The sequence below is a fragment of the Euprymna scolopes genome, chromosome 2 (genome assembly GCF_053919585.1).
Source record: "Euprymna scolopes isolate OS-2025 chromosome 2, ASM5391958v1, whole genome shotgun sequence".
Classification (NCBI taxonomy): domain Eukaryota; kingdom Metazoa; phylum Mollusca; class Cephalopoda; order Sepiida; family Sepiolidae; genus Euprymna; species Euprymna scolopes.
Genome location: NC_136483.1, coordinates 154,207,916 through 154,233,323, shown reverse-complemented (window position 1 = coordinate 154,233,323; position 25,408 = coordinate 154,207,916). Strand labels below are relative to the sequence as shown.

General features: G+C 34.5%; 3 protein-coding genes across 3 annotated transcripts; all 3 read left to right on the top strand.

The window, feature by feature from the left end:
- Positions 1 to 18,831: 18,831 nt before the first annotated feature.
- LOC145240747 (uncharacterized) lies at positions 18,832 to 20,373 on the top strand. The gene has a single exon (XM_080103991.1). It carries the CDS (start codon positions 18,832 to 18,834, stop codon positions 20,371 to 20,373), a length of 1,542 nt encoding a protein of 513 aa, XP_079960117.1.
- A 101-nt stretch (positions 20,374 to 20,474) lies between these two features.
- LOC145240731 (uncharacterized) lies at positions 20,475 to 21,419 on the top strand. The gene has a single exon (XM_080103990.1). It carries the CDS (start codon positions 20,475 to 20,477, stop codon positions 21,417 to 21,419), a length of 945 nt encoding a protein of 314 aa, XP_079960116.1.
- Positions 21,420 to 22,159: 740 nt separating this feature from the next.
- On the top strand, positions 22,160 to 23,260 carry LOC145240715 (uncharacterized). The gene has a single exon (XM_080103989.1). The coding sequence runs from the start codon at positions 22,160 to 22,162 to the stop codon at positions 23,258 to 23,260; it is 1,101 nt and encodes a 366-aa protein (XP_079960115.1).
- The last annotated feature ends 2,148 nt before the right edge of the window (positions 23,261 to 25,408 follow it).

Sequence of the window (25,408 nt, the reverse complement as noted above, 5' to 3'; positions counted from 1 at the left end):
ATCAGTTAACGGTGCTATTTGTTTTGTCTTGTTAATTTAGTTTGTTTTGTAACGAGTTTTTAACTTTTCGGGTTTATTAATTGTTGTTTTTTTTACTTTAAATTCTTTCCTGTAATAACCCTAAAAAATCCTTGAACAAAATAACATTTGTGGTTAGCATTGTTTATTTGTCTACATCGATTCTCTTTACCAGACACTCAACAATGCTACTTTGTTTTTTCTTTACAGACTATGTTTTCTCTTTACAAACTGTTTTTTTTTCTTTACACAGTTAAATATAATGCTTGACTCTAACATTTAATAATAATCGTAAACCGTAAAATTTTATATACATCAAACTTTGCTTATGTGTGATTTTAAAGCCTTTAAACTGTTTACTCCTTACTATTTTCGAAGTGTGTGCGTGTATGTGTGTGTGTGCGTAAGTTTGGCTGTGCGCGTGCGTGGGTGTGTCCCTGTGTTGCTGCATGTGTGTGTGCGTGCGTGTGCGTGTGCGTTTCTGTTTTGTGCGTGTGTGTTTTCTGTGTCTACGTGAGTTGGTTTGTGCGTGTGCGTGTGCATGTGTACGTCCGTGTGTTTTTTACGTGTGTATGTGCGTAAGTGTTTATGTATTATTTGTGTCTACGTGTGTGTGTTATTCGCGTGTGTGTTTGCCTGTTTGCCTGGCGGGCGTGTGTGTGTGTGTGTGTGTGTGTGTGTGTGCATGTTTGCGTTTCTGGTGTGTGTGTTTTTTGTGCTTCCTTGTGTGTTTGTGCGTGTGTCTGTGTGCTTCTTTGTTTGTTTCTTTATGCGTGTGTATGTACGTGTGCGTGTGTGTACGTGTACGTGTGTGTGTACGTGTACGTGTGTACGTGTGTGTTTATTTTTCCGTGTACGTGTGTTTTTTGCGTTTGTTCCTCCATAACTGTTTCATTTGAAATTGTCAGTAAAATTTAATATAACCTCTAAATTAGATATTGTTTCTTCCACGGTAGTGTTTCTAAATATTTAAGGTTACTTTGAACTCAAATTGCAACAAGTTGTCTTTATAGATTATAGAATGATAGTAACGAAAAATAAAAGAAACGGTAAACTATGTAATGACTGAAGAGATGTATTGAGAATTCTTCGAGGAAATGATTGAAAATAGACGTCTATATTTCGTTGCAAGTGTAAATTTTCTGTGATATCTTTAAAGTGTGATACATTAGTGTAGCTCACAGTTAGAGAAACCAACAGCAGAACATGCATGAAAAACAGAATAAATTCAATTTGATGAAACAGCTTTTGCAAGAGAGAAAAAGACGCACTTAAAGAAAGCTATCTTTTTTATGTAGACAGTTTGAAATAAGCGGTTTAAATCTTGAAATCAAATATGTGACCCCATTGAATAAAAAGAGGTTCTGAAGGCTAAAAGATACGCAAAAAGATAAATGATTAAAGTGAATATTTTATAACGTATATGACGAAAGTATCACTTTGATCGATTGAAATTCGGCTTTATTGTTTTTATTACTTGTCATAGATCTGTTCCACTGTTGCCGAGCAAAAGTAATAGATAATTGAATTTTGAAACTGAAGATACATACATATATGCAATGCGTTTGCATACATATATATATATATATATGATTTTTTAATTCAATCACATGAATTAATATACGAAAGTATAAATTCATGCGTAAACTTTAAGTATTTTTATTCTAATAGTGCCCAATACTTAATAGAGCTAGGTAGTAAAGTATAAAATATACTGATGAATCCTAGCGTGGCTGAAACGCGGAATATTCCGTGTAGCTTAATTGCAATATATATTTTATAACTTACTACACACACACACACACACACACACACACACACACACACATATATATATATATATATATATTGTGTATTTAGACAGCAAGTTTTCATTAAAACAAGTATTGTAAAATAGCACGGAGTGTACTTGCTTAATAAGCTTTCTTTGTGGCTTTTCAATTTTTCCAATTGCCTCTCTTGTTTCTCGGTTGAATCTGTTTAAGAAAATTCTATAGTTGTCTTGGTCCATTTTTTTATATGTATTGTAACGTAAAGTTATAAATTATAATTAATTAAAAAAACTGTAAATTCTATAACATATTGTAAATTACACTTTTAAAAACAATGTACATTTATTTTAGCCATGTCCTCACACGTAAGAAAGATAGTGAGAAAAAATCCTACATATATTTGCACACGACACGCTTCACTAGTTCAAGAAATTAAAATATAATTTTTACTGAAGCATATAAAAGCATTCAGATTTTAAACAAACGATAATAAAAAAACTGTCTGAAGACGACTGATGAAATTCAGTCGAAAGTACTTGCAAAAAGAAAAAAAATGGACCAAGACGACTACGGAACTTTCTTACACAGATTCAACCGAGAAACAAGAAAGACAATTAGAAAAATTGAAAAACTACAAAGAAAGCTTATTAAGCAAGAACAATCCGTGCTATTTAACAATACTCGTTTGAAAAAAAAAAATATATATATATAATAAAATTCAAGACAAAAAAGTAAGTATATGTACATATGAATTTATTTGCAGTTCAATAAGAATAAATATCAATAGAAAGGGAGGTTATACCTAGGCATTTCTGAGACCCAACCTTCGTTTTCGAAGAGGAAACGGGAGCAATTTAACAGATATTGGGAAACGCGACATCTAGCTTAGGTACCTAAGATCGAAATGTAAGATGACCTTAAAAATTAAACATAAAATATAGAGGAGAGGTATATGAATTATAAAACAAAGGGATGAACAAACAACTAAGAATGTAGAGAGATGGAGTGTTTGTTATATAAGTAGGAAATTAATCTGATGCTATATGGTAGCGATGGGCTTTGCTAAATTGTGGTTAGTTCTAAAATATAAAAATTGTTGCATCACCATACCATCTACCATACAACAAAAGCTACATTTCCAACATTAAATTAAAATTTTACAATCAACAATTCAAAGTGTCTTCGTTTCATAGTTAAGTTTTATTGATCGTGTTTTATGTTGTACCTGTTCACATTTGTAATCCGACAAATCAACTTTATAAATATTACAGTTTTGTAAAAATAACTATTGTGTTTTATATACTTACTATTATATATTTTTATTATTGAAATATTAGTTACGGAAGTATACAACATGTTTTGCATTTGACTACTTGTTGCGTGCAAAACATTACTAAATTGGACATGCATTTACTTCGTGGGGCTGGATAGGGACAAATAACAAAATATGAAAAAAAGTAAATCATGATTTGAACCTGGTCATCAGAAAAGAAAAACCTAACATAGACGTCGTTGTGATCCACCTGACTAACGAGCCATACGTCAATATATAATCGAAATTATACAAAATTTAGTAAAGAGTTATTTGTACGTTTTTGACGTTCTATCAATTGAAAGTTCATTAGACAAGTATTTTCAGATGATGCCCATATAAGGAGTTTCTTATCTGAGACACACGTACAAAACAGGTACGAGTCTCCGTTTTTTACTTTGTAGGTTTCTTCGTTAATATCAAACCCGACGGGCTAAATGAATCGTGTTTTTATTCATATTTGGTGTTTTTTTCATATTTCGAATACATCCATAACATATAATATATTTAATATGTAACAATGCTTAATTGCAACCATTTAATTTATAAAACTATTTCAAACATAGTTAAACCAAGCGAATAACGTAATGAATTTGTATGAATTAAAAAACAAACCGCAACACACTTTAAATCAGATTAGAAAAGCGTCTGCATTTCTCTCAATCCCACGAAAAAAATATAAATAAAATGTAAATATTTTTTTTTTAATCGCGTTAATCATTTTACCTACAATGTCATAGTTTTCTCGTGAAGTTACAGCAATAAAGCGCATAACACTTTACCATCTGGTGTTTAACATTTTCTAGAAACAATCTCTTACATTTCAGAAAGCATCTTCAAGATGGCGGATGTATTCTCTGCTACCTTACATCAACCTTGGCCATTGATCAATTTTATCTGCTAAACCCAGGTTTCAGTTTGACGACGCTTATACGTGCCATCCTTCTCCTAAATACTGCGCCCACTATTCCTAAATGCTCACTTATCTTGCATTAACCACGCTCAACGTACCTTAATTTTGTTGATACAAGGTGAGTCACAGCAAACGGACGCTTTTGAGGAAAACAAAACTCTGCGAATATTTCAACAAAAATTATATAATGTACACAAAAACGTTAACTAAATCATGGAATTATGGAATATCTATAAGCGAACTTACCCTGTATAAGAAGAACTGCCGTATCTATGTAATAATGCTTTATAAACAGTGATTAAAAATGCAATTATTAATCAGAAAACTACATAGATGCCTGTACGATACCATACATTAGGTTTAAAAACAATTTAAATATGAATGCATAGGTTAAGTAAAACCTTCACAAAACATAAAACACAAAAATACAAGACAACATTTACAATCATACAAAAGCAAACCATACAATATATAAAACGATGCAGTTCTAAATAAAACATTAATATGACATAGAAAATAGATTACCCTGAAAATTACGAAGAAAATATAATTGCACTATCGATTAATGCATTCAACTTAAACATTAGAAAAGTTCTTAAATAACTGTTACAGAATTTATGTCTGACTGCTGGAAAACTGCTTCTGTGGTACCAGTTGACAAAAATTCTGGCGAAAGAACTGACCCATTAAATCATCGCCCCATTAGTCTCCTCTCCCTTTTCACCAAAATATTTGAGTCCATAATTAATCAAGCTCTAGTCCATCAGGTAACAGCTGCTTAACATATGACCGACCAACAATATGAATTTAGGCAAACCCGTTCAACAGCAGATACCCTAACTGTAATCTCTGAACGTATGTACCATTCACTGGACAAAGCATGGAGAGGGTAGAGCGGTTGCCCTATATATATCTAAGGCTTTTGACAGGGTATGACACTATGGTTTTCTCAGGAAAACCAGATCATATGGTATCACTGGAAGAACATATAACGTAATTAAATCCTTCTTAAGTAAGAGCAGAATCCAGGTTGTCTTCGATGGGCGTACATCTAAACAATTGGTTTACAGAGTCGAGATTTGACATAATGGCTATTGAGATTTGGGAAAATCTTTTTAATCGGTTTTCGGAGAGGAATTTTGCTGTCAAAGGTCAAAGTTCAACGAGTTGACCGTTGAAAACTCTACCAAACTCCTTTGCCGATTTTGAGTCTAAACACTCGAGATTTTAGATGTAGGTTACTTGAACAAGGATAATACTTTTCATTTGACTTGATCCCAAAACAATAAATGTTATGGAGTCAAAATTGAAGGCAATTTTTTTTTAAATATCATCTCTGCGGTCTCTACCAAATTACTCAACCAATTTTTAGTCTAAACATTTAAAATTTTACATAAAGTGTATGCAGACATGGAGCAGTTTTTAGTCGGTTTTCGCCGAGAATTTGGCTTCTAAGGAGTCTAAGTTTAAAAGAGCTGATATATATATATATATATATATATATATATATATATATATATATGTTTGTGTATGCACATAGCGGTATGAACTGTACATAGGATCCGAGCAAAGCCGGGCTGAACTGCTAGTATGATATAAAATATAAATGTGGGGGTACTTCAGAGGATTATCCTTGCACCTTTATTATTCCTAATATTCATAAATGACTCCCTGATAAAATTGTGTCTGAGATGGGTATATTTGCTCATGATATCACGCGCTATAACAGGCCCGAGGGCAAAACAAATGAACTCATATCTAAGTAAATGGTAGAAACACTAGATGAAGACCTACAATCTGTAGGGGAATTGGGACAAAAATGTATAGTCACATTCAATGCTGCCAGGACCAAGCTTGTTTCCTTCAATAATTACAAGGGCCTTCTCTACCACTAATAGCAATGGCTAAAAACACATTACCTGAAAGTACTTCTTTTAAACTCCTCGGCCTACCGTTCACAGGGAACATGCGTTGGAATAGATACATTGAGAGCATTGCCAAGGCTGCTGCAAGAAGGTGAACTCTCTCTACCCTGCTAGAAACTACTTACGCCTGAAAGTATTCTATACCTCTGTAAACATCACCAATATGACCTCTTACAACACCAAAACCATGTCTATCGCAGCCATTCGCTGAGCTCCCACGAACGCTTGTGGAAAAGACATGCTTCCAGTCTGGCCCCGTATCGAAACGATGATATAATCTGAAGGTGGCTACATTGAACAGATCTCAGTTCTACTACATATTCAAGTTATGTAAACTGATTTTTTTCAATTAAATTTTAAAAGAAAATTGTAGTGTTGTATCCTTTAGGGCGACAACATTTTCATCCAACGCTGTAGGAGTGGGCATCGAAAAAATTAACTGCTTTCGTCATCAATTCCGAGTTTACTTGAACACTTCGGGGACTGACAAATGTTGACGAACTTCACCGAACAAACTGCACATTATGAACTAAGCTTGTTTTCCTGTATTTAACCCAACGTGACCATAGCTATAACCGTACTTTAATTAACTCTAACATAGGCCTAAAATAGAGCAAATCTAACCTTTAAATAAATTAGTACTTGGAGCTGACTACGTTGCGACTAAGTCACGGCCACGTAACGCCAGCAAATTTCTGGATACCTCACTCTTAGGTGCACTAACATACCTTTATCAAAATGTACCGGCCTCACTTTGCTGTGAGGTGATTTTATTCTTATTACCCCCTTTTTTGCTATCGTATTAAATCTTATGAATACAATCCAACATACATCGATAAAGAACTTTCTGCGCTTGTTAACCTCAATGTAAATTGCCACGACCAACTCACAATTAGCAAATTTCCACCACTTCATAATGGTAGTTTCCATATGCACCGACGCTTTCTAAAGTAATAGCTTCTTACCTCGAAATATCTGTTTTAGATATTCTCTTACTGCTTTCTATTTACACGACTGTATAAACGCATGCATTAAAATACAATGTAAGCAATGTGAATCCCCCATTTAAAATTTCCATCAAACGCTGGTTCCGACTTCACTGGATCCCTTAAGGTCACAGTATCAATGTGCATTGTTTTAGAGAATATAAAAGACCACAATAACAAACAAAGAACCCGAGATGCCAAATCGATCGATTATATAATAGAAATAGAATATGCAAAGATAGATAAAAAATATAATGCAAAGCAGGAATATTTTTATTTTCAATAGACATGTTTTACTCAGATTATGCCTTGGAAAACACTTATTAATTCATTCTCAATAATTATTGTAGCATTTCACTAAGAACGAAGCTATGTGAATTGTCTAGAAGCCACAAACGCATTTAGAGCAAAATATGATATACCCCGATAATTTTATATTTTATAACTAAATATAAATTAATAAATAAAACTTAATAACTAAATTATAGCTCTATAACTCAATAAATTTATAGCTATATGCCTTTATAAGCCTTAAATAATCTGTTGCAAATAAATAATGATCGGTTAATTAGGCTATGCTTTTAAGTTATAGATAGAAAAATCCGAACACATATAACTAACTTTAATACCGATATATATATATATATATATATATATATATATAATTAAATACCTACAGACACTAGTGGTTCATCCTTTCGGGAATCTTCAGTGCAGGGGTTCACGATTAATACTAGTCGAACGATTCGAACCCTGCATCACGAGACATCTCTGGCTCGATTAGCGAAGACCTAATCCATTCGGCTACCATTAACCGCGTGAAATAACGTCGAATTTAAAACATTTTAATTTTAAATGTTCATTTATGTCAGTCAGAGAGTGTATATATATATATATATATATATATATATATATATATATATATATATATATATATATATATATTAAATAAGACATAATATCGGTCACCAATGAACCTTAAGTTAAGAGACAGTGAGCCTGGTTAGTACTAAAATGAGTGGCTATGTATATGTTCTCTGCTGATCTCGACCTGAATTTCTTATTGGCATTGTTATATAGCAATGTTCACTCAGGAGAGATATGGTTCAAGATTGCGCACATCTGACCTTTCTTTTATACATGCATGAATTATGCATTGTCTTTGGAAATCGAACGGAGTCGATCATACCAGAGTAACTGATATTGATTGATCGATACACGATAGTGATTTTCTATGTTTGACGATGAAGTAGAAACATTTCAGAATATGAAACAATATATTTGTAACATATGACGTTATGTCATTTACTTACAAACAACACATCTCTATTACACTGAGAAAGCCAGACACACACACACACACACACACATATATATATATATATATATATATATATATATATATATGTATATATATATATACATTTATTAGTTTTACAGAAGTTCAGAAAAACATTGGTTCCGTCGGTTTCAAGCCCAAACACAACGGGAAACCGTTAATGATAACACGTAAACAATGTTCGGCTCTCGTCAGCCATCTTGAGACCGACGGTACCAATGTTTTTCTGAACTTCTGTAAAACTAATAAATAAATATTTAGCTCTTATATCGAAAAAGTTTTTCTTTGTAATCGAGCACTTTGTCGGAACTCTTTCCCCAAAATACAGTAAGCAAATATATATATATATATATATATATATATATATATATATATATGCAAGTAATTAAAAATTATCTACATTTAGAAGCGTATGTCTCTATAGTATTAAATGTGAGCGTGTATCTTAATGTGTATGAAAAAAAATAATCTCTGCGCTCACCGCAACAACACACGGACCCAGGCTGGCATGCGATTCAGCGTATATTTTTCTTATCTATGTGGATCTTTGCCAACCTAGCCCGCCATTATTTGCATAAAATTAGAAACACGCTACGAAGTTAAGCGAACGTTGGCCTCACTGTTTTAAATATCATGCCCTTTGCTACAACGTTTTGCCATTTTACTACAATTAAAAATAAAACAACAACAACAAAAATTAGCGTAAAACTAGAATATCCGCACATCTGCATTGAATCAAGTTTTATACTCTTTATAATTATAGGTTTTATTCATTTCATGATTTCAACATTTTTTCATACCAAATTTGGCTACTCACTAGAGATGATGAATATCCAATGTCCACGGTTCTTTCTCTGTTCTCTTTCCATTGTATTTAGCGCGGTTCACTCACGCCTTCATCACTATACTTTTCATTTACACATCCTTCTTCTTTCTGACCTCTCTTTCATCAAAACTACTTATTATTACTACTTTCGTCGATATACTGTATTATTCCTTTTATTTTCGAAAACCTCCTAGATATTTATTGGATTTTAGTCGAAATTGTTTCCTATTTTAACTTCCGGTTTCTGCCCCCTAGATGGGACAACGGAAACAAGCACTATATTTTCACTTCTGATAATTGAGTATGTTTCTATCAGATAATGTGAAAGCTTTCCCCTGTCTCCATGTTAAGAATGGCTTTTGTTATTTACTTTGCAATGACTAATTATCCGGCAAAATTCTGAGCAGGATCCGGAAATCAAAGAGCAGACCAATTTGATTCTAACTAGTATTTTAATCTAATTTTAATCAATACATTCAATTTTTTTCTAGGCATAGACGACAGTGTTAGACTTTTTACCATAAATATCCATCAAACACTGAATAGATACAAATCTGTTTAATCACTCGAATGATGGCAATAAGATCAAAAAGTGGAAACTATTCTGAATTATTTGCTGTGACGGAAGCTCGTATTTCGTTTAATATTGCTTAATTTGGAGTGAAATATTTGTAAAAAATGTTTAAATTTAATTAGTCCAACGAAAAAAAAAATTGACCATTTTGATTAAGAGCAAAGTGTAGTATCTGTTCTTATTATAAACTTCATGTTTCCGATTTCGGTCAATGGATAAGATGTATATATATATATATATATATATATATATATATATATATATAATATATATATATATATATATATATATATATATATATATAATATATATATATATGGCGATTAAGCTACACTGAATATTCCACGTTTCATCCACTCTAGGACTCTTCAGGCTTATGCGCATAAGCCTGAAGAGTCCTAGAGTGTATGAAACGCGGAATATTCAGAGTAGCTTAATCGCTATATATATTTTATAACTTACTTACAAGCTCTACCTACGTATTGAGCACTTTTGAAGTAAATACTTAAAGTTTACGCATAAATTTATACTTTCGTATATTAATTTTATGTGAGTAAATGAAGTAGTTATATATATATATATATATATATATATATATATATATATATATATATGAATAGAATTATAAACAACAGCACGTTTGAATCGAAGTAAAATATATATCTGACGAAGAGATATTTCTCGAAATATTATATTACTCCGATATACCACAAGACCGACTTTCCTAGGTGACCACTGCGCAAATATAAATATAATGCGTATAACAAATATATGAATATGTACACATGTACTTGTAAGTTGTATTAATAAAACTTTCTCACTTCCTTCAGCTTGTGCCTTTCCGTTTCCTCTGCATTATACCGCCTTCTACAATTCTATTTTACTACATACTATACAATGCTTCAAGCAAAGTACATCCACCTCTTCTGCATACATATATATGTGTGTGTGTATGTGTGTGTATGTGTGTGTGCGTGTGTGTGCGTGTAGGTGTGGATGGGTGTGTTTATGTTTATATTAATGTATGTAAGAATATAAGTTTGGAAAATGTGAACAGACACGAATTGACAGAGTAGTAATACATACGCATACTAATGTATAAAATCTAGTTTTGTGCCTAAATCTGTATTAATGGAAAGCAATTAATATTTATATCGATTCGTAAAACATGTTTTGATGATGGTGCAAATTGAACACGTTTTGTAATGATGACTTGGTAATTTTGAAAATAGTCTTTAATCGCATTTTGAATCTACACACTTCATACTTATATATAAATAATCGTTATTTTAAGCATTATTTCATTTCATCGTATATGTTTTTCAATTTAATGTTGTTTTTTTACTTTTGATGTTCAACGTAAAATGATTTATCTTAATATATTTAAATTTTCTGTATACTTTCATAATCATCGTGGTGCACAGATCAGAGATTCACTTGTATCAATTGTGTTAGGAACTCCGTGGATATTGCGGATAGACAGTTGTACATCATTTCTGCGTTCTTCAATCATTTCTGCTTACAAACTATTCTACATGTCTAAATATCAAAATAGTAGTTTCGATATTCCAGTGGTTATTATGACTCCGTTAAAATTGAAGGTATATACAGCCATGTTTGCCATTCTCAGTTTTAATTGAATAAAATTTAGTTAAATAGGATAATGATTAAGATAACCATCTAATAGTAGCAATAACACTGACGTAATTTTGTAGCATGCAGAAAAATATCTATAAGTGATTTTAGTTACGGATGTGTTTGAATCGAACATATAACACACTATAATGAAGTATATTTCCTAGCGTTTAGAATGTACTTCAAAATTAAGACTTGAACATTTCTAAAACGAAAACTTACAGATTTATGCATTAATAGAATGTGTATAATTAAACAAATACAAAATATATGAACAGCAGAATAAAACTGAACAAATGTTTTTTCTAATAAAGAATTTAAGATATAATATTTCAGTCAATGAAGCAAACCAAAACCACTTTATAATAAAACAACTTTTTTGGAGAAAACTTTTCACCTAACTATCCAAATAGGACACTTGATTTAACACTTAGTAGACAGACATTTTAACTGTTACACAAAATATCTAACAATAAAACCCTTAAAGACTTACGTGCACTAAGAATACAAACAACAAAAGCGGTGTCTCGTACTGGAAAATAATAAATAAAAAATGAGGCTTATAGCTAAATTGAGAGTGAGATTTTCAAAAAAATAGATAACTGTTATATCTACGGAAATGCAGCTTAAGCAGTCATCAAGCGACCATATTTCGATGATAGGGATTTAGTATTAAGAAAATCTATTGCGGATAAATACAACAGTGCTATAAAATACCAAACCCAACAATAATATTACAATACATTTCTCTAATATTGCATTATACTCAGTTAAAGAAAGGAATCATGCAACCAGAATTTCTGAATTGTGAATTATTTCGTAGCTTAGTGGGGGATGACCTTTTCTCTTCCCTGCCACCTCTTTCCCACAGAATAGACGTTGCAAGCCTGTCTCTGCTTTATCGTTTTTTTTTTTCATGGCAAGTGCTCATCTGAACTTCAATCTATAGTCCCCCTTCGCCCAACTTTCACGAAAAACACTCGTCTATCCAAAACCATTATCAACAATTTCCTACACTCTTTATATGTGCCTAAATCTAAATGTAAATTCCATTAAATAAGCTTCTTTTATAGAACTGCACTCCTGTGGAACTCTCTTCCGTTTTCCTGCTTTCTATCTGACTACAATCTGATTGTCTTCAAGTCCAACATAAACAAGTTTTTGATGAACCGTCTTCCTAAGTAATCCAATTTACAAAAAATCACACTACTTATGTTCACTATGCTATAAACACATTGGCTAATGCATACACACTAACCCTCGTCATCGAGTGGCCTCTGGGCCTTAATAAGCTGTGATTCATGCGTAAAAACATTCAAAGACAGGTGAAAATCATTGTAGCATAGCACGGACGCGCGTATGGCGGTTATATTCAAATACCGAGCTTCGTGCATAATGACGTCTCATGAAATTAAAAATGGAAAAATACTACAAAAAATAGAAAAAAGCACGTTCGAGAGACTTCTAAGACGACAGCGTTCAGAAAGAACGACCACGATCACGTTTTTTTTTCGAGAAAATACTCTGAATTAAATGTCGTTTTTACAAAAAGGAGTCGAGTTATTATTTTTCTTATGTTCCATATGACATAATCTGTAACTACAAGTTGAGTTCCGGTTGTCAACATGTTAACGTGTGTGTAAATGTGTGTACTACGTTACATTATAAACATGCTACAAACTATGTTTTCGAATAAAATAAACATTATAATATAGACATATAATAACGTATTGAATAAGAGAAGAAATCTGAGACATGCCAAATATTTATCTCTCATAGCATGTTATATTAAATTTAATTCCAGCTACAGATATAAAAATAGAAACTATAAAATAGCAGTATTTCATATAGGTGTGAGCCTGAGTTTTATATATGTATTTGTACGATTCATTTAATCATAATATCTATTAGTAACAACTATGTATTAAATAGAAACTGACTTGAAAAAAACAAAACAAATATATTCTATTAAAAATGTCTTCTTCAAAATCACTGGATTTGGCATTAAATAACCTGAAAAGGGTTGATATGCCGCCGTAAAACAAAAAACAACCAACCAACTAACAAATAATTTACCTAGGAATCATTCTTTTTTATAGGTGTATGTTATATACAAATACTCTGGCTACATTGTTTTAGGTTATTTGCCTTTAGAGATTCGTAAAAAGAATTTTAATGGCTTTCATAAGATTTATGTGTCCATGTGTCTGTGACTCGCAGACTCATTCATTCATTCAATGCAGTTATGGTATGTGTTCGAAGGTTATATAATTTCAGCCATTCGTCGGCTTTGCTTCCTCGCATATACGTTAAAAAGAAAAAAAAAGTCTAGTAGAAAATATTTAAACAACATTTTTTTTAGACCCAAAAGTAATGAAAGAAAGAATGGAATCCGTACCTTAAATTGACTCAAGTAAACATTAACACATCATAAGCTGATAAAGAGGTTTCCTAATGCGCGTGTGATTCTGATGCTGTTTCAGATAGATGAAATTATAGGTTAGGTTTGTAGAAACCGATTATCCGGTCGAGGGCAGTATTACTTAAAAACTACCATGTTGACTGTTCTATGTTTCCCAATGATCATATTATTAGCATTTCAATAGTAATTAACAGATGCATGGTGCGCTTGGGATTCTGCCAACTGAGCCAATAATGTATAGGAGAAGTCTGACAAATTGTATCTTAATATGAATGACGTTATATTTTCATTTTACAATGCTCATAATTGACAAGTATTTCATTAGCGTTATACAACGAGACAATCGTTATATAACGTGAAAATTGTTATATAACGAAAAACACCTGAAAACTCGTCCAGCTGAAAAAACTATCAATAATTTTTCCTCCTCTTTATCTGTGCCTAAACCTAAACGTAGATTTCATGAAAAAAGCTTCTTTCTTAGAACTGCACACATGTGGAATTCTCTTCCGTTCGTCTGTTTTCCAACTGACTACAATTTGATTGTCTTCAAGTCCAATGTAAATCAAGTTCTTGGAGAGCCGTTCCCCTTATGTAAACTAATTTATCAAATTTCCACTAACGATTAATACGATATTGTCCCATTGACAACTGTACACCCTCTACCCCTTATCCTCGAGTGGCCTCTTGACCTTGATAAGTAGTGATGCCGATGTAATTATATATATATATATATATATATTGTTCCATGAACAAAGCTTCTTTCTTAGAACTGCACGCCTGTGGAACTCTGTTCCGTCTGCCTGCTTCCCTCCGGACTACAACTTGGATGTGTTCAAGTCCAATGTTAACAAATTCCTAATGAACCGCCCCCTTAAGTAAACATTTCAGCAAATCTCCTCACTAACGTAATGTACTTGCAATAACCCTTATCCCTGAGTGGCTTCCGGGCCTTGATAAGTGGTGATCACTGTGTAAAATATATATATATATATATATATATATATATATATATATATATATATATGTGCGTGTGTCTGTGTGCGTGTATGTAACAAAAAGTATATTTCCCAAATTTGTTCATTGATGCTGTTAATTTTACCGTTTATTTATTTCAGAACTTATTAAGAACTTATTGAATATAAGTGAAAATTATATGTCATAAAACAGAATTGCAACTGGTCTTTCGATCTGTTCGGATTTATGGAATCATGCTTATATTCTTTTTATTTAACCAGGCTTTATTCATCTTGTGAGGTAGGGTGGAAAAATCTGCAAAAAATTTACGTTATAATTGTATGAAAGTTTCTGCGCAACGAAACAGCTGCTGTTTATAATTGAACATTTCAACGTGCTTAATGAACTAACCGATACGATGAAAAACATCTTGGAATTTGGAACATAAACTGTAGGTATATTTAACATACACTGAGCTTCATAAATAAAAGGATTGCTATGAAACAAATGTGAAATATATTTGTGATAAATATATTTCCCCATAAACGCTCGCACAGACGCCACGCACAACACTCTTCATCGCACCAAACAAAAGAACTTCAAAAAATCTTCAAATTTTCTAGATGTTACACTTAATCTTAAGACTGAAACTCATAGCCCCTATCATAAACCTAACTTTACGCTTTTATACGTCCATAAATCTTCTAACCACTCAAACTCAATTATAAAATCTATAGCACCATCCGTCTCTAGAAGAATTGCTGCTCTTTCTGCTGATTAAAAACTTTTAATCAAAATGTTACTTTCTTCAATAATGCCTTAAGGAACTCAGGACACAAGGAAAAGATTAAATACAACCATTAGGCTCCTCCTGCAGGCCGCCTTAAATCTGTAATCACACACAATATGACTCAGAAGAAACTAGTTACAATAGCAAGGTCTGATGCTATCAATAACAATGAACCAGTCTAAATATATAATCCAAACCAAAATACTAATCGCGATACATCTAACCCACCCAGTTGCATTAGAAGAAAAAAATATTTGGTTTAATTCCCCATTTAGCATAAATTTCCAAACTAATATACCTAAGGAATTCTTCAACATTGTACAAAACTCTTTCAAATACTCACACAGATATATTTTTATTTTCAATAAAACTACATCAGGATTTCCTATTCAACAATGCTTAATTTAGCATAAAGAATCTTAATATCTAATAGCAAAAAAAATTAAATCAGCCCAAAAAATCCCTTTCCCAATTAAACCCAAAACTAACTGTAATTTTAATAACAAACATCTTTGCCCACTCAATAATGACTGCATCCATAAAGGTGTTATATATTCATGCACAATTACTGAGCTCCCACGTAATCCTCCAATAACAGACACTAATATTTCGTCTTCAAGTTATCCTTTTCCCATCCCCCATCTGACATATTTACTAATCCAATATACCACTCGAGCAGCCCCTCCATCTACAATCATACAACTAGCAATAATTACAATAATATAATAATGAGAATAATAATATGTCTCATAATAGCTGTAGCTGCCGCTAATAGCCCCTTCTCCAATCCTTTATTGACCAATTGTTGCGGTCCCCTTATTTACTGCGGACTCAGGCGGTAGTGGGGAAAGGGGCAAAAAACTACTTCAGACCCCTTTTGACTGCCGACCCCGGAGAGACAACATGGTATGTGACACTCTCACTTCATTTCAAAAACTCACTGAATTTCCTTGTTAATTTGATATTTGTTTCATTTGTTCAATACTATAGTTTCCTTTTCAGTTTTCACGGTGTTCAATAAATATATTAACATCAGTCGAGGCGTTTTCTTTTCCTTGAAGTGGTCGGCAGTTACAGTGAAAACATGCTTTCGTGGATCTACAGGGCGGAAAATGCAATTTTCTAGGCTATAATTGCCACAATTATATTTGTTTATCCAATGTCATAATTTAAAAAAAAAAAAAAAAAAAAAAAAAAAAAAATTTACACGTGGTTGACGCCGCGTCAAAATATTAACGAACTTTGTAGAAAATGTATATAGTGTATATTCGGCGCGTTGTGGTTCTCATTGTTTATATAAAAAAAAAAAAAAATATATATATATATATATATATATATATATATATATATAATCTTCAAGCAAAAAAAAAAAAAAAAAAAAAAAAAATGAAAATAAATAACAATAACAGCGTCGGCGTTAAACGATAGTCGCCTTTGCAAACAACAACTAATTTATCGACACGCGGTTCCCGGAAAAAAAAAAAAAAAAAAAAGGCGTGTTTGGTTATCAACGTACAGCCCGGCATGGTAGTCGATATTGTATATATATATATATAAAACAAAACAAAAACACGACGAGTTATGTCAAAACGTAAAATCTTAATTTCATGTTAAAAAAAAAAAATAAATAAATAATAATAATAATAATTAATAAATAAATAATAATAACAACAACGTCGACGTTAACACGGCGGTGTTTTGTAAACGAAAATACAAGACAAAGAACAAACGGCCAACGTTATGTCAAAACGTAAAAGGTTTCATTTCACGTAAAAAAATAAAAAAATAAAAAAAATAAATAATAATAATAAATAACAACGTCGGGTGCAAACAACAAATATATGGACATATTTGTGTCCATGATTATCATTATATAGTCTGGCATAGTCGTTCCTTCCTTCCTGTTTAAAAAAAAAAAAAAAGAAAAAAAGGGTGTCCCAGTCTAGAAGGATTGACTTCATCAACCGACGCACACTTGTCACTTATTAATTTCAATAATTAGTGAGTTTTCTCCCTTTAACCATTCAACATCTAAACTCCCCTCAACTCTAATATGGAACATTCAAAGCTGTCTGAAGTCAATAATGCAGATCCCCAGGAGACACAATCTCAAGAAGTAAGGCGGTCTGGACGACAAAGATACCAGACAAAAAAAATGGATTTCCAAAGAGAGGAAACAACTAAGAAAGAAAGGGAGTTTATCAATGTTTATTCTAGGTTTAAGGACGATGTGAGCTTTGTCAGGATAAAGCTCAAATCAGAGTGCTCAATGCAGCAATTAGAGAATTTCACCCAGATTTTAGAAGAAAACAGGAGAACAGTGGAACAAGCCTATGAAGGTGTACGAAAATTAACTACACCACTTCCAGATATAAGGAGGAAAATGGACACATGTACTTCGGTAACCTCTGAAGTAATATCACTTCTTGAGGAACGGTATTCGGAAGAAGTGTTCGATCCTGCTGGAGTTAAAAAATCTCTCTCGAACTTGTTACAGAGAAAAGATGCTAGGTCAGTTTATGGCTCCACTGTTTCCAGACTGAGTCGAAGCTCTGGCCAAAGTTCACAAATATCGCTGAGAAAGGCTGAGGCAGCTGCACGCCTGGCTTCTAAGCAAGTGGAAATCCAGCGAAATCAGGAAATTTCCAAATTAAAGGAAACCCTCAGAGAGCTTGAAAACCAAAGAGACCTGGAAATAATTGCGGCAGAGTACAACGCTTATGCGGAAGCAGATGACAGCAATATACTGGAGAAGTCCAAAGGGGAAGATGCTTTGCAGGTAGACGAATCTATCCTCAGTAAAACCAGAAGTAAGACCCTCCAGACAGCCTGTGGCCCAATCACACCCAAAATTGAAAGAGAGGATGCACTTGTTAAGGTATTAAGGGAGTCTTTACTGATATCCAAACTCCCCACACCAGAACCATCCGTTTTTAAAGGAGATCCACTTGAATTTGTTGAATGGAGCACCAGCTTCAAATCATTGATAGAAGAGAGCTGTAAGAGCTCAGCACATAAATTATTCTATTAAAAAAAATATGTGGGCGGTGAAACTTTTTCAGCATTACAGGGTATGTTCTATCGGACAGATGAAGAGGCATATACTCAAGCTTGGGATATTTTACAGAAGCGCTATGGGCATCCCTTTGTCATCCAAAGGGTGGCCAAGAATCGGACCTAGGGAATCCTTCAAGCTCAGGGACTTCAGCGACTTCCTTATAACATGCAGCAGTGCAATGCCACACATATCCGGTCTGCAAGTACTGAACGACTGCGAAGAAAATCAAAAGCTACTTCGTAAACTTCCTGGTTGGGTCACAGACCGTTGAAATAGGTATGTCACTAGGGACCTAGATAAGAACATGCCATACCCAAGCTTTAAGGAATTTTCTGATTTTGTGTCGGAGGAAGCACGAATAGCATGCAATCCAATTTCCTCCCTTCATGCTTTAAATCAAACTGAAAGGAGCTCGGAAAGAACACAAACTCGGTTGCATGCTAGTGTACTAGCAACATCAACAATCTCACCCAAAGGAAAGGACCCCAAAATCAAGGAAGGTCAAGATAAACCTAAACCGAATGGTCCAGAGATTGCTACATCACAGCCTATGCGGTGCCACTTCTGTGGGCACGCCCACTTCATATACAAATGCGAGGAGTTTCGGGCTCTATCACTTGACCAGAGAAGGAGTTTCATCCTGACCAAAAACATGTGCCTTAGTTGTCTCAGGGTGGGACATTTTGCAAAAGATTGTAAGAAGAAGGTTACTTGCAACATTTGCAGATTGGCCCATCCCACACCACTTCATGAAGACAAGCCCAGGTCGAAAGAAGTCGAAATAACCAGGGAAAATAGTAGTGCTACAAGCCTATATTGCAAAAAGGCAAGCAACAGCAATCACACATCCATGATAATACCAGTTTGGCTCTCATGCACAGATCCAGCAAGTCCGGAAGTACTAGTGTATGCCTTATTGGATACACAGAGTAGCAACACATTCATCAATCGAGATGTTTGTGAAATAATTAAAGCAGACTCAGAACCTGTTCGGTTGAAGCTGTCAACAATAGCCAGCCAAAACACAATTGAAAATTGCCAACGCATTTCAGGTCTTAAAGTGAGAGGGTATTTCTCACAAAAGAAAATAGAGCTACCTCCTACCTACACGCGAGAATACATTCCTCTGGAAAGAAATAGCATCCCTACATGTAAAACTGCTGAAGCATGGAAACACCTCGTTAATATAGCAAAAGAAATGCCGGAAGAGTTAGACTGTCCTATTGGACTGCTAATAGGGTATGACTGCGCAGCAGCCTTAAAACCTAGGAAGGTGATTGCAGGTAAAGATAATGATCCGTTTGCTGTCAGGACAGATCTTGGGTGGTGTATAGTAGGACCGACATCACATTTGAGTGGCCCAGGAAACCCGGTGGGGTATTGTCATCGAACCTTCTCCAAAGAAATCCCGCCCATCAGACCTACCTCAAAAATCAGAGCCTTGGAGATGGACTTCTGCAATATAAATTCCAAAGAAAGAACTGTTTCTCAGGAAGATATAAAATTTCTTGAAATATTAAGCAAGGAGATTCAACATAATAACGAGGGACATATAGAAATGCCCTTGCCCTTTCGTGCACGTCCCCATCTTCCGAAAAATAAGCATCTAGCCGAAGTTCGTCTCAAACACCTCAAAACCAAATTTAGAAAATATCCACAATTTGAAAGTGACTACATCAAATTTATGGAGAAAATTATTGAAGCAGGTGATGCAGAAGAAGTTTATGATGCATCCAATGATGGCAGCACATGGTATATCCTCACCATCGAGTGTATCATTCAAGAAAACCTGGAAAAATTAGAGTTGTGTTTGACTGTTCTGCTAAATTCAGGAATACTTCACTAAACGACCACCTCCTGACAGGACCTGATTTAATCAATGCTCTACCTGGAGTGCTGTGCAGGTTTCGGGAACATCGCATCGCTCTTACATGTGATGTAGAAAGCATGTTCCATCGCTTTCACGTCAATCCCGGAGACAGAGACTTTCTCAGATTCCTCTGGTGGAAGGATGGAGATACAAGGACTGAGCCCAGGGAATATCGTATGCGAGTCCACATTTTTGGGGCATCTTCTTCTCCCGGTTGTACGAATTATGGTTTTAAACACTTGGCTAACAAGTATCAAGAGAAATATCCCCTCGCTGCAGCCTTTATCCAAAGGAACTTTTACGTGGATTACGGGCTTATCAGTGTTGAGACAGAAGAGGAGGCAAGACAGCTGATTAGAGAGGCAAACGAAATCTGCGCTAAGGGTCAACTACATTTACACAAATTCGTGTCGAACAAGAAGGGACTCTTAGATGCAATTTTGGAAGGCAAACCCGACACTACAACAAAAGAAGTGGACCTAAATTACAACATCGTTCCAACTCAAAGTGTACTGGGTGTTAAGTGGAACACAGTCATGGACACATTTGCTTTCAATGTCACCCTTAACCCAGGAGCAGCTACCCGACGTGGAATTCTGTCAACAGTGGCCAGTGTGTATGATCCATTGGGATTTATCGCACCCTTTCTTCTAGCCGGGAAGAGAGTGCTGCAAGAGATGTGCAAACAAGGAGTTGGTTGGGACGAACCTCTCCCTTCTGAACTAAAACCAAGGTGGGAGTCATGGATTAAGGACGTAGACAACCTCAAACTAGTCCAAATACAAAGATGTTTCATTCCAGACAACATCGGCTCCATTGAAAAAATGGAGCTACACCATTTTTCTGACGCTAGTACCACTGGATATGGCCAATGTACTTATTTGCGAATTGTCTCAACAAAGAAGGTGCATTGTACATTAGTTATGGGTAAAGCCAGAGTAGCACCCATCAAAGTTGTTACTGTGCCTCGTCTCGAACTAGTTGCTGCTACAGTCTCTGCAACAATAAGTAACTTTCTGTAGGAAGAACTAGACATAAAGGTAGACAAAGAGTACTTCTGGACGGATTCACAAGTTGTTCTGGGTTATATAAAAAATGATGCCAGACGATTTCATGTCTTTGTTGCCAACAGAGTCCAGAGAATAAGAGATAGTACTGATCCTAACCAGTGGTCATATGTTGATACAAAACAAAACCCTGCAGATCATGCATCCAGAGGACTAACGGTGGGAGAGCTGATTAATTCAAATTGGTTTACGGGACCAGAATTCTTATGGGACCGCGAGCTAATCACCATTAAACAATGTCCTGAACCCATCATTGGAGATCCGGAAGTGAGGGTTCTGAAAACCATGCTCACTGAAACAAAGAATTTTCTTGACAGATTTTCCAGATTGACAAATTGGAACAGGCTACTAAATGTTGTTGCTCGAATAAAACGCCTGGCAAATAAATCCCTATCAGGTTGCATTAGTGTAAGAGAAAGAGAATTAGCTTCCTTTGCACTCATCGGCATAGCACAAAGGGAAGCGTGGGAAGAAGAGTTTGGGGCACTCAACAAAATTCCCAATCAGTTAACAAAAAAAAGTGGGCTTTACCCACTTGACCCTATCATGAAGGACGGCCTTCTTAGAGTGGGAGGGCGTTTGAAGGAATCCACATCTACCGAGCCAAGACACCAATAATATTGCCAAAAGAGAGCTTGGTGACTCACCTAATCATCGATTTCTGTCATAAGAAAACACAGCATCAAAGTCGGGGAATGACCCTAAATGAAATCCGGGCCAATGGCTATTGGATTATCGGTGTCAGCAAGAAAGTGGAAAGATATGTTAAGAACTGTGTGATTTGCCGAAGAATGCGCAGACCATTGGAAGGACAACGCATGGCAGATCTCCCAGTTGAAAGAGTTGAACCACATCCACCATTCTTGTACATAGGAATGGACTGTTTTGGACCCTTTTACACAAAACACGGTCGGAAGGACATAAAGAGGTATGGCCTCCTGTTCACATGTCTTAGTTCCAGAGCCGTCCATCTAGAAATGCTCGAGGACCTCTCTACTGATGCCTTTCTAAACGCATTGAGATGTTTTATAGCCCTGAGAGGTGCAGTAAGACAAATACGATGCGACCAAGGAACCAATTTTGTAGGCGGAAAGTGTCAGCTTGAAAAGGGCATCGCAGAATTGGATCACGACAGAGTAGCAAGGTTTCTCGCTGAGAAGCAATGCGACTTCAGGATGAACGTGCCTGGGGCTAGCCATATGGGTGGTGTATGGGAGCGCCAAATACGCACAGTAAAAGGCGTAATGAGCACTGTATTAGCTTCAGCCACGGGTAGACTGGATAATTTCACCCTAAGAACATTTATGTATGAAGCAATGGCAATAGTGAACAGTCGTCCACTCACAGTAGACACAATTAATGATCCTAAGAGTCTCGAACCCCTAACACCAAACCATTTAATACAAATGAAGACAACTAAACCACTTCCACCACCTGGTAATTTCTTAAAGGAAGACTTGTATGCTAGGAAGAGATGTCGCCGAGTTCAGTACCTCGTTGAACAGTTCTGGAACCGATGGCGTAAAGAATACCTGGCTAACATAAGCACCAGACAACGATGGCATGCAATCAGAAGAAATATAAAAATTGGAGACATTGTACTCATAAAGGAAGATAATCTCCCTCGGAATGAATGGAAAATGGCTAAGGTGGTGGAGGCAGCAAAGGACAAAGACGGTTTGGTGCGTAAAGTTAAACTCCAACTGGGTCAAGATGGGTCAAAAAGGAATGCTGAAAGCTGCATTGATCGTCCAATCCATAAGTTAGTTGTGCTAGTAGAGAATAACGACACATAAATACAATGAATATAGTAAAAGAGTAGCAATTATATTGATATTGTAATAAAATTGTCATCGTTCAGTAACGGCTCATCAATATTCGATGGCAATTTGGTGGGAGTGTAGCTGCCGCTAATAGCCCCTTCTCCAATCCTTTATTGACCAATTGTTGCGGTCCCCTTATTTACTGCGGACTCAGGCGGTAGTGGGGAAAGGGGCAAAAAACTACTTCAGACCCCTTTTGACTGCCGACCCCGGAGAGACAACATGGTATGTGACACTCTCACTTCATTTCAAAAACGCACTGAATTTCCTTGTTAATTTGATATTTGTTTCATTTGTTCAATACTATATTTTCCTTTTCAGTTTTCACGGTGTTCAATAAATATATTAACATCAGTCGAGGCGTTTTCTTTTCCTTGAAGTGGTCGGCAGTTACAATAGCCATCCTAACCCTACCAACACTCATTATCCCCTCCAAAATAGTCCTCATACAATCATTGTCCGCCAATTTGTTGAACACTATGAACAAAATTCAAATTATTTAACTCATACAAATCAGCCAATTAATATTAATATCAGACCTCAAACGTTTAATAAAGTACATACATATATCGGCACTACTTTAATATTAATTAAGAAAAGAATATCAAACGACATTTCTTCTTTTCACAACCATAATTCTAATAATAACCAAGGAACTTCTCTAACCACTTTAATTAAAAACTTAACTAACAATACCCCATTCTCAATTAAATGGGCTATCATGAAAAAAATTTAAGTCTTATACTCCAGGCTCTAAGTCATGTCGCCTCTGCACAACTGAAGCTATAACTATAATTACTTCCCCTCAAAGTAACAATATGATAAATTCTAAAAACGAACTGATCTCTTTCTGTAAACATAAGACCAATTTTAATTATGGTAATTTTGAAATTACATAGTTATTACTTTAACCTTTCAGATAGACATATGCTTCTTTAACCTTTTCGTTTTTTCTACATACTTTCTTAATACTTTATAACTTAATAATCCTTTATTTTACTTCTTTATTTCTTCTTTGTTTGGCCGTTTTTTATCTGCAATTTCTGTTTTAGTCTTTATATATTCCTATCTACCCACACATCTCTATCCTGCATGTGTATTTACTTATATTTTACTATATGCATTTACTTACATACTTACTTGCTTTATCATGAATTTGCAGATAATGGCCATCCTCTCCCCTTAATCTTTATTTATTTAATTTTTTTTATTATTTATTTATTTAATTTTTTTCATTTATTTATTAACTAATTTATTTATTTTCCATTTAGTGTCTTTTAACAACTCTTTCTGGCATTTTCCTTAAGTAATAATAAGTTGACATATTTTGTGCCGTATATTTTTTCGCGCCTTTTAACATCCTTTTTGTCTGGGTCATTTTAACATTTTCTCTCTTATATTTAATCTATCACCATTTAATTTTTACTCTTCTTCCCTGATCTTTCTTATTATCTATCGGCAGTCGGGTGAAAAAGCATATCTTATTTTTCTTTTCCCCTTTTCTTTTCTTTGTACATATTTGTGAATTATTTCATGGATTTCGGCCGATTATATTATTTTGAACCATCTTCTAATTACGTGATTTCCTTGGATTTTACTTGTGCAAATGGAAACTTTATTAACTTTCTTGGAGTTATATTTTTGGAATTTATCGTCACCTTTTTCTTCACCATATTCCCTCTGCTTCACTTTTTGTTATCAAGTAAGATTTTTGACTTACTTGTAGTTTCATCAAATACTTTTGTATGCAAAATCCGATCTTGCATTTTGCTAATTCCTATCCTCTGAGAAGGAAAGTATTTCTTCGAAACTCCGCGGATTAAGGACTATCCACTTATCAAGTGTTTCCTTTTCAGATTAAGTATGTTTGTACTCTTTTTCCAAGTGTTTTTAACATTTTTTATTAACTGTTTACTCTCAGATATATATATATATATATATATATTTATATATGCGTGTATATATATGCGTGTGCGTGTGTGCGTGTACGTGTGCGCCACACCACTTTATACGGCCAAATGTTATACTCATTCCACACAAGGTTACAGTTTTATTAATCATTTATTCTCACATTTGTTTAAGCCCATTACTGGTATTTACATATATAGCACTTTTTACATA